The sequence below is a fragment of the Magallana gigas genome, chromosome 4 (assembly GCF_963853765.1).
Source record: "Magallana gigas chromosome 4, xbMagGiga1.1, whole genome shotgun sequence".
In the NCBI taxonomy this organism is placed as follows: domain Eukaryota; kingdom Metazoa; phylum Mollusca; class Bivalvia; order Ostreida; family Ostreidae; genus Magallana; species Magallana gigas.
In genome coordinates, this window is record NC_088856.1 from 13287962 (window position 1) to 13299283 (window position 11322).

Below are 11322 nucleotides of genomic sequence, written 5' to 3' on the forward strand. Positions count from 1 at the left end.
GGATATTTAGAACCCTCGGGATTCCTCTATCGGAGAAGAAAACCGAAGGACCTTGTATAGAACTAGAATACCTTGGGATAATATTAGACTCCTGGAACATGGAAGCCTGTTTACCACCGGAGAAGATTGATCCCATCTTATCTGTAATCAGGGGAATTGATACCTACAGGGGGGAGTCTGGTATTCAGACGAAGAATTTCTAGGTTTTAACCCAGAAGATTTAGAAAATTACGAAGGAACAGCAGATTTTAAAGATACGTGGATCCAGGGTGATCTCGTTGTGAATGCCCCAATCCAAGGTTAGAAGAAATAAACGTTGAATTGGACGATGATTGTGAAATGGTAGAGTTTTTTTAAGCTCATCGTAACAGAACAATTTTTTGAGGATGTTTCGGTCCAAGAAACAAATATGCCACAGACTTTTTTTAACTCGCCGCAAGGAAGAAACTTGAAGCCACAATCTCATTTCCAAAAATAGGTTGATGTTGTCATCGATGACATGAAGCCTTTCATAGCTATCATAATAGGAATGGGACTAGTACAACACCAAGACATTCAGGATTATTGGAGCAAAGATGAAATGCTTAGAACTCTATTCTTTTGGAACACAATGACCAAATACAAGTTCTTGTTGATCATGTCATTGTTTCACCTGAACAACGACAATCAAGTGCCCCGTGGACAAGATGGATATGATCCAATCTTCAAAGTACGCAGAGTGTATGATCATGCACTTTCGCCAAAAGTTTGAGGAACTTTACTCCCCTGGTGAAAATATTGCAGTAGATGTAGGACTGATAGCATGGAGAGGCATATAATTTTTAATTTTTAATCAAATTAAAAACATGAGCTGGCCTGCACAGTCTCCTGACTTAAAATATTATAGAAAATGTTTGGTTATATATAAAAAGAAAACTTCAATCACAAATACACATGATCAATTAACCGGACGAACTTTTTCAACAAACATTGCAAATTTAGCAAGATATTAATTTAAATTATGTTAGAAATCTTTATGAATCCCTTCCCCGAAGAATCCAACAGGTCATCCGTTTGAAGGGACACTTAACTAAATACTGAGGTGAGTTGTTTTATTCATAGTAGGCAAATCAGCTGTCAAAGCGGTTTTTTGTACAAGGTGTCCCCCTTGCGTTGGAGATGTGATGCCATTTTTTTCTCAAGACTTTTGTCCCCCTACTGTACATTTTAACACATATTTCTATTGTATATACCTTTGAAATGCATGGTAAATATGTTGTGAATGTTGTTAGGCGCTATTTTTCTATTAACTTTCCATATCTGGTCATGACCAGATTATCACATGATGGAGGTTGGCACATATGATAATTGAGAAGAATTTAAGGGTTTTGAATTGGAAGATGTAGAAAAAGCATATAATACTTATGTTTATCATCTGCCTGCTTTGGATGATGCTGTTGAACAAGGATCAAAGTTAACCTCAAAGTGTCTGATATTGAATCAGAATCAGACCACGAGTCAGAAACTGAAAGTACCGGTAGTGACGATGATGATATTGTGCTGGCAGATTATTATCATTGGATAGACAATATACTAGACATTCAGTGGACCACAGCCTGGACCTACACAAACACTTGAAGCCAATAAAAACGAATTGGATTCCTTGAATTTTTTGTTTTCTGAGAAATTCTACTCAAAGATTTCTGAGGAAACAAATGTGTATGCTCCACTCTGTATGGTATAACACAACCTCCAAAGAAATATGTGATTTCCTTGGATGTTTAGTTGTTATGGGGATTATTAGTGCACCTGCACAAGATCTTTACTGTTCAAAAGACAAACTATTTCATTTGTCATGCATTGAAGGGAGGTTTACAAGAGGACAAGATTTGAAAACAATCAGAGGTAATGATATGGCCAACACTATAAAGAATCCATCAAGAAACCAGCCTTGGCACAACTTTTTTCATATTCAAACAGTAATGGAGATAATTAGATAATTAAATTTGTTTAATTCATTATTAATGTCTATGTAATGTTCTTCCATTTGCATGTTCTATACATGTGTCATAAAACTACCCTGCCACTTTGTTACCGCCTGCAGTGCCTGTTGCTGACCGTAGTTGCTATTTTTAGACCACCCGGCTTTGTTTTTTTGCCTCAGGGGGTCCTTTGTTTATTGGGTTCGTCAGCAGCGCTAGTCTCGGGATACTGTGCGGTAATATTACGTAACCATGGGTTGTTAGTTCCATCGGGTCGCCTTGGCACTTTTTCTATATTTAAAAAGGATCCCGATGGATCTTGGCATGTTACCAACCAATCAGAGGCCTTGAGGGAATTCTAAATTTGCGCCCACTTCCCTCTCTCTCTTCACTTTCTTAGAATTAGTCGAAGGGCAAGGCCACGCCATTTTCCTTAAAATTTTCTGTTTTCTGTGATAATTCAACTTGCGTTCCTTCGACTATATAATTTTATTCAATGCTATTAGCATGATCGTTCACCATGGCAGAAGAACGTTTTGTAAGGCAGTATTTGACATTCCGCAGTGGTACGTTTTCACGGAACATGAAGTAACCAGATTTCACGCCATTATTCGTGAGAACATGCCCAGCCAGATTATTTCGTGCATCTTACTGGACTGCTCGGCTATGTGCAGCTCGTGTATTTTTTGTGATCCAGAGATCAATGTCCCTATGACCTGTGGCGCCATATCGAGGCCGGCAAGATCGTGTTAAATATACAAAACTATTGACGGTGACGATGACAGACCTATCCACCGATATAGAGGAAGTCACGCAATGAGCGGCCTCCAAAAAACTTTCAGTAGACACTGTTAAAACACTTTTAGCGTATAGATACGAGTCAATGGACGCCTTGGAGACTCTTACCCCTGAGGACACTTCGAAGGCGAAAATCCCCGTGGGCCAAATGAAACTTTTACTTACGGCAGTCCGCAACACGTTTCGTGCCGAGGACGCACCATCTACTGTGGCCGCACAACAAACACCGAACACCACTGCCGAGACCGCCGCCGCTAACTCGACCCCAAACGACCTAGCTACCGCCGTGAACTCGGAGACATGTGACGACGCTTTTGTACGCGTGGTGATGGACCAGATGAGGGCCAGCCAGGCGAACATCGCCAAGTCCATCGTACCGGAGCCCCTATGGAACCAGGAGCTGCCTCCAGAAATTCAAGGTGGGTACTCTTGGCAAGATCCCCAAGTTCATTTAAAATCATTAAGTGCCAGCAGCAATTCTACATGTAGCAATCATTTAGATATTGTAGACTTTGTTAATGTTGGAGGGGCACATCAGTCTGAGAAAGTAATGTCTGATAATTCTGGTTTTCAAATCATTTGTCGTAGCGGACCCAACAAACCAAAATTAGAAAATAGTGATGTGCCAACAAGTGAAACTAGCGAGAGTGACAACATCCAGCATGACACGGCTTTTACCCATGTTTCCACTGCAGCTGCAGGATTACCAGCACAGGGCCGAGAATGGAAGAGGATGAGATTTGGGTTTGCAGCGGAATCCCTCCCCTAGTAGAGACAACTGCGCCAACAGATTACCTCAGGTAAAGATGTCAATTAAGCATCTTTATTAATTCATTATTAATCTCCCCTTACAACAAGAAGGCAGACAAATGACTACAGAAGTCCCTAAACATCGAAAAGTTTATTCAAGCTTTTAGAATTTACTCAAGTGTCTAACAGACAAGTTCATATATTTACAGGGAAAATGAAAACATGAAGCAGTTGCTAATCAAGCTGTTCATGGTCTTGATACCCACTGAGAATAGCTGATAAAAAGAAGCACCATCACTTGACGATTTGCAGAGCGATAGACAACACATACTTTTCCTGTGTGCATAGAAAACGAGAATTACCGCTGCGCCAATTCATTAAAGGAGAGGTAATAAGAAATCTCTATTTTTGAAAAAGCCGCTGAGGGCTTTTCTGTTGCTGAGGACAGAGATTTATCTTAATGCATGAAATATGAGGGCTATAAGTTCTTTTTGTCGCTGAAGACAACTTAGAGTTAATGCATGGAAATTTAAAAGCCACTGAGGGCTGTAAGTATATTAACTTTTCTGTTGGTGAAGTTTTAAAGGCCACTGAGGGTATACAGTTTGTTTCTATTGCTGAGGACTGATGGGGGAGTCAGAAAAAGACTGTTTAGAGATGGCGGGGGAAAAGAACACAGAGGGAAACCTTAAATGCTTGCTGCATTTTGCGATTATTCAAGCCAACAAGTTTGGCCGACCAAATGGTCAAAATCTGGAGACCATTGAAGATCAGGTATTCATTTCAAGTGTAATAGATGTATTATATGTAAATGACAATAAGAATTAATGAATATTAATTTACCTTTGATGCGTTATGAAATCAGACAAGAAGGAAATATCAATAATGATAAAAATAAAAATTTAAATGTATGGAAATAAGTCTTTCACGTTATAATTGTAGGAGAGCGAACCACAAGAGCCTCCAACGAAAAGAACAAAGACATCAAGCCCTGAAAAGATCTTACAGCTGGAAAAAAAGCCAGAGCAAAGATGACAGAGAAGTAGAGAACGTTAAAGAAAAGGTGAGGAAGCCCTAGTGAGTTCTATCTTATCTTAGGGCATTAGGGGGAATTGATGCTTCGGGTAGCAGGCTGATAAGGCTAATAGGGAGTAAAAAGTTAATGTTTCCTGTCTTTTTGTACGAAATAATCGCCAGAGAAACTAACCAGTATGCTGATCAAGAATAGGAAAAAAATGGCGTCGAACAGAGATGGCAAGTGACCACCCCTGAAGAAATACGGGCCTATATAGCCATACAGATTGTTATGGGCATTATTGTGGCCCCAAATCAGGACATGTATTTAACAAAAGATGATCTGTTCCGACCAACAGGAATAAATGACAGAATAATGCGAGATAGAATGGACAAACTGAAATAATATTTTCATGTGGCATACACAACACAAAAATCCCCAAGAAGGCAACCTGGACATGATAAATTGACTCATGTAAGGCCAATTATTAATATATTGCTGCACCAGACAAAGCAGGAATACTCCCCTTATAAAGAGATGTCCGTGGATGAGACAATGGTTGCATATACTGGACGTAAGCCTCAAACAGTATGTCCCCTTGAAGCCCACAAAACGAGGGATAAAAGTCTGGATGAGGGCAGATTCTAACAATGGGTATGTTAACGAGTATCAAGTCTACACAAGAAAAGAAAGCAAAAATTTACCCAAGAAATTAAAAACTTAATTAAAAAAAAACCCACTGAGGGTGTTAAGTATTAAAATTTCAGTCGCTTGTGCGCAAATACAAATATGCATGAACAAATTAGCTGATGGTGCTCTATGTAAAGCATTTGAGGGCTATAATTTTTTCCATGTTGCTTGGGACCAAGGTTAATAAATCAAACTTTTTCGAAATCGACATTAATGTTCCTGCATTCAATGGACCACAGCCAGGACCTACACAAACACTCGAAGCGGATAAAAATGAAATAAATTTCTTAAATTTATTGTTTTCTGAGGAGTTATACTCGAAGATATCCGAGGAAACAAACGCTTATGCTCAACTCTGCATCAGGGCTAAAGCAAATCCTGGATGGTACGACACAAAGGTTGAAGAAATATGTGCTTTTCATGGATGTTTAGTCGTAATTGGGATTATTAGTGCACCTGCACAAGATCTCTATTGGTCAAAGGACAAACTGTTTCATTTGTCATGTATTGAAGAAAGGTTCACAAGAACAAGATTCGAAAATATTCAAAGGTATTTTCAGGCCGACACCACACAAAATCCACCAAAGAACCAGCCTGGGCATGACAAACTTGTTCATGTATGAACAATAATGGAAACAATCAGAGAAAATTTCAAACGACAATACAATGCACACAAAGAGGTTTCAATTGATGAGGCCATGATTGGATTCTCAGGCCGGCTTGGTTTCAAGCGGTATGTTCCACTGAAACCTACCAAGCGTGGAATAAAAGTGTGGGTTCATGCTGATCCACACAATGGATTTATGAACGACTTTCAAGTCTACACTGGAAAGGAAGGAAATGTTCCAGAGGCTAACTTAGGTGGCAGAGTTGTCCTGGACCTGATGGACTCATGTGTATTGTGACAGTTTTTTCTCGTCCCCTGATCTGTTTTTGAAGCTTTGGAATGAAGGAACTGTTGCGTGTGGCACAGTAAAACCAAACAGGAAAGGAATGCCAAAGGACTTGGACAAGATTAAATTAAAAAACCAAGGAGACCACATCATGAAACAGAAGGCAAACCTTGTGGTGAGTGTATGGAGGGACAAGAGGAAACTGACAATCCTGTCAACTAACACCAATCAGAGTAACCAAGAGGTACAGAGAAAACAGAAAGATGGGACCGTGAAGAATGTAACGTGTCCAATGTCAGTCAAGCTTTATAATGCTTACATGAATGGTGTAGACCATGCTGATCAGCTTAGGTCCACATACAACATTGCATGGAAAAGCCTAAAGTGGTGGAAGTACCTGTTCCTGTACGATGTGTGTATTGTAAATTCGTTCATCTTGATGCGCGAGTCCCCAAATCATGGCCTGAGGACCAAAAACAACAGGGTGAGGACCAGAACTCAACTGGAGTTTAGAATGAAGCTAGCCCATCAGCTGATTGGACTTTTTTCTATGAAAAGGAAAAGGAAATCTGAATTCAATGTTGAGCATGTGATGGAACATCACTGGCCAAGCACCATGCCAAGAAGGAGGTGTAAACAATGCACAAAATCTGGTGTTAGACGAGAACCATTGAGTGGATGTTTCCAGTGTGATGTCAACCTATGCAATGACTGCTTCAAACCATTTCATTTGGAAAACTTTCCAGACATTTATGGACAATAAACAAAGAAATATCATTGTTTATTATGATTTTGAGAAGTGTTTCCTTTTGTTTTTCTTTATGGAAATAAACAATTTTTAAGGTATGGTAATAAAAGTTATATCTTTAGAATCTGCATGTATTCTTCTTTGTTCCTTGAAAATATGAAAAACAGATGTGAATAATTAATGAAGCAGTGGCTGTTTATTTATTGTCTGCTCACCGCTCATCATCAGCAGGGATTCTGAGACGAATTTGCCTGGGGCACAACGCTGCAAAAAGCGGCTGGGGCTGAATGAGTTAGACAACCAAGATAAATGAGAAATTTACAATGAACAGGCTGAATAAACTGAACAAATACTTTCATGTTGCCGACACATCACAGAGTCCATCCCGTCGTCAACCAGGACACTATAAACTCGCCCATAGAAGACTAATTATAGATTATAGATATTCTCCTGAACAAAACAAAGACTAAATGAAAGCCTCGGTAGATGAAGCTATGGTGGCCTACACTGGACAGTTGGGATTCAAGCAGTATGTCCCTCTCATGCCTATACTAAACGAGGAATCAAGATTTGGATGAGAGCGGATCTCCAAATAACGGGTATGTCAACGACTACCAAGTGTACACAGGAAAAGAAGGAAATGTTGGAGAGAAAGGTCTCGGTGAACGTGTAGTAAGAGACCTCGCTATATCTATAAACAGATTTATTCTTTCATTGGATTATGACTCATTTTATTAAACATCTACACTGAAAATTTTGTGAGTTTTTATTCAGGATTAACCAAATTATGGTCATTCATATAATGAACACTGCCATCAGCTGCGATGCATAATTTACAATTAAACAAAAAAACATGTAAGTTTTTTTTATTACAATGTACATTTAAACCACCTCTATGTATCAGAATTTGCCCGAAATCTGTTATACCTGTTATGATTATACTATTAATGTGATTTTCGTTCCTGGTTCTTCACGTGATTTCCTTTGTAATTGGAAGACTGATAAATTTATGTTTGGGCTTTTTTTCATCACTGATTATGGAAAAGTTTGACCCATTCACTCCGTAATGAGAGACAGAAATTGTTGAGGAAAAAATATTTGTGATCAGTGAAATACAAAGATTGAAACTTGAATATGTATTTGTGTGTGTGTGTTTTATTTTAACAGGACCAGAGCCTAAATATCTAGGGATAGAGTGCACCTTGACATCAGGATAATCTTAGGAAGCTCTACCTGAAAATGTCCTATGATCAAGATTTTCACAAGAATCCTGATAACAGGATTCAGCAGGATCAATGCACACTTATTGCGATCTTGATCCTGGGATTGTCCTGAGATATTTTTGTTCCAGTATCAACCCTACAAAATCTAAGTCTCAGGATCAGGATTTCCAAGGATTATCCTGAAACAGATTACAGGATTTTGACCTGAGATTCTCCATGTCTTGATCCTTGGATTATCCTGAGATATCCTTGTTCCAATACCATCCCTAGAAAATCCAGGTCTCAGGATCAGGAGTTCCCAGAATTATCCTTGGATAAATTACAGGATATTTCTGAGATTTTCCAAAGAAATCCAGGAAATTCCTGGTCTGTTTTCGCAACATTATATTAATACCTGAAGAACCAAGCAGTGATGAAGAAAGTGGAGAAGAAAAGCGATTCAAAGCCCAAAAACTTCACCAAAGGGACAGACTTGCTGTACGTCATCCATTTTGAGCAGTTCAACCAAGAGATTGGGCAGACGTTCCCTGCCAATTTTGATGAACAAAGGGTAACCCCGAAGGATTATTTTGATCTAATGTTAAGTCCAGGGACAATTTGGGACTTTGTAAGAAACACAGTTATACACGATGGAAAATGGGACAAAGAGGAGAAGAAGACAGTGTGTGGTATGATATTACAGAACCCGAAACCAGCGCGTACCTGGGAATTAACCAACTCCTATCATACAGATATTATAAACCCGAGGATTTATTCCTTGGAAATGAAGGAACAAAATCTGTAATGACTCTATGAAGATATAAAAAAATCACCAAGTATTTCCATGTTAGTGATAGGAAAGCAGAGCATGCCCATGACATGGAATTATGACACTCTACATACTAGTTCCATTTAAAGTTTCCACCCACATTATATAAAGATATCGCCAGGAAAACTAACAGATACGTGTACCTGGAACAAGAAAAAAAATGGTGTCAACCTGAAATGGTGAGCAACAACCCCCGAAAAAATTTGTGCCTATATTGCAATACAAATTGTTATGGGCATCAATGTAGCCCCTACACAGGATTTGCATATCTCCGAAGATGATTTATTTAGATCAACCTGGGTAATTGAGAGATTTACAAGGGACAAGCTGGATAAACTGAGCCAATACTTTCATGTTGCCGACACATCACAGAATCCACCACGTCGTCAACCAGGACACGATATACTCGTCATATAAGACCATTTATATATAAATTCATAGACAATTTGTTTAAGGAACAGTATATTATTATTATTAAGAAAGCTAAAGAACTACACAATATTCAAACTTAAAAATGATTCAATGCACTAGCTACACAAGTTTATACATTGAAATGGACTGAATCAAATTGTTTTATTTTTTTTTCACAAGAGGGTGTCAGATATCCAATAGTTTTTTAGGTTTTTTTTTAAAGACTATAATGTGTTCTTTCATGTTTAATTGAATTAGAAAATTCTGCGCAAAGGAGAGCACCAGCTAACATTTTAGAGCTTAGAGAGATTAGTAAGGATCACTCTGTAGAAACTGAAGCAAGCCCTACCTCAACTTTGAGATAACCAGCTAGAAGGATTAGTAAGGATCACTCTGTAGAAACTGAAGCAAGCCCTACCTCAACTTTGAGAGAACCAGCTAGAGCGATTACTAAGGAACTAGACAATATTCAAACTTCCGACAATAACCAGCATCGATTTGAAGATGACACTGACCATGCTGACTCTAACTGCATTCCAAATCATGAGTTTGTACACTGTAAAAGTGTGGCACAGGCTTTTATGACTATCTACAGTGGAATTTCCACCTTTTCTGTGGCATTGCCACCTAATCCAACAATTGCAACTGATGAATCGCATATCGGAGGCAGGGTGTAATTTGATCCGCTCACATTATTGCCATGTATGGCACAAGGCTCATAACACATTCCATTTTTGCAAAGGAAATATGGGGGGATTTTTTCAGCCGCCTTCCAGGATGATGTGTATCAGCTTTTTAATGCTGTGGTATGAACACTTTGCTTGTTTTTATACACAACTTGTAATGCACACATCTATTAACCTAACCACACTCCTCACACACAAATCAATTCAACAGCACAAGACATCTTATAAAAGTAGGACCTAATATATAAATAACAAATTCTCTCTCTCTCTCAATCTCTCTCTCTGTACTATTTTGAAATTTATTCTATTCCTCAGTGTCCCAATGATCGTACAGAAGAAACGAAGAGGAAAAAAAGACTTCAGCATCACATAAGACTTTCAACAATGAGGCAGAGTTGCTGGGACCAAATGGACAAAATCATTAAAAAGCACCCTGGGACAAGTATTTTCGCATTTAGAGAGTTAAGTCGCCTGGAGGTTTCTCAGGCAAGTTCTCTCCTTCAGAGAGTTATTGATGAAGGCTTGAGCATTGCCAAGATGAAAAAGATATTGAAGGACTGTCCCTCTCCTCCACCAGAGACAACTTTATTTGCTCTGCAGAGAATTCGGGGAAAGGTAACATACTAGTATCTCTTGTTATGAATGTAAAATGAAAATGAAATTTTATCCATGAATAACTTCAAAAACATTTTTGACTATTATTTTAAGCTAACAAAGAAAGGAAAAGAAAAGGCACACCAAATGCACCAAGCTCATCGATTCCTCCAAAGGTAAATGTAGTTTCAGTCTAAAATAATATGCACATCATACAATTGATATTGCATGACGTTGTTTTCCAGAGTTATTGTGCTTTGTATTGTCAACAGTATTTTTTTTTATAGGTTTCTGCAATAGAAGAAGAAGATAATTCTTGTGACAACAAAGAAGTAAGACAATGTTTTTGGTTTCATTTTTTACATTACAATTTTATTATTAATTATCATCAGAATTGACCATTGATTAATGATATTTTTTCAATTTTGTATAATTATGTGTGTTCAGTGTCAATTAACGCTTTAGTTTATTGATAGTAGTTCATTTATTTTGTAATAAATAGGTTGAAAAAATTGAGCTAAACAAGCACAAACAATTACAGGTAAGAACCTTTTTTGTTTATGTAAATTTGAAGAATAAACTACCAAGTGAGAAATGTCAGTACTTTTAACAATTCACTAATGTATATAATAATAGTTTATTTCCAATTTTGGGCCCAGAGGGCACACAAGATTACAGATATTAGATAGAAATGCCTAAAAGAGAGATTCTACATATAAAAATGTATATTATGTATACTAATGGT

At 38.1% G+C, this 11322-nt stretch overlaps 1 protein-coding gene and 2 long non-coding RNA genes across 3 annotated transcripts; all 3 read left to right on the plus strand.

The window, feature by feature from the left end:
• The first annotated feature begins 3440 nt into the window (after window positions 1-3440).
• Window positions 3441-4946, plus strand: LOC117682358 (uncharacterized). The gene is made up of 4 exons (XR_010712829.1): window positions 3441-3559; window positions 3719-3897; window positions 4088-4283; window positions 4452-4946. It is a non-coding gene; the product is annotated as an uncharacterized lncRNA (long non-coding RNA).
• A 1261-nt stretch (window positions 4947-6207) lies between these two features.
• LOC136274767 (piggyBac transposable element-derived protein 3-like) lies at window positions 6208-6870 on the plus strand. Its single transcript, XM_066082378.1, has one exon. The coding sequence runs from the start codon at window positions 6208-6210 to the stop codon at window positions 6868-6870; it is 663 nt and encodes a 220-aa protein (XP_065938450.1).
• A 3799-nt stretch (window positions 6871-10669) lies between these two features.
• On the plus strand, window positions 10670-11119 carry LOC117683109 (uncharacterized). The gene is made up of 3 exons (XR_010712830.1): window positions 10670-10753; window positions 10865-10909; window positions 11080-11119. It is a non-coding gene; the product is annotated as an uncharacterized lncRNA (long non-coding RNA).
• The last annotated feature ends 203 nt before the right edge of the window (window positions 11120-11322 follow it).

Coding starts and splice junctions, on each gene's coding strand:
- LOC136274767 (XM_066082378.1), top strand. CDS start 6,208: ATGCCAAAGGACTTGGACAAGATTAAATTAAAAAACCAAGGAGACCAC.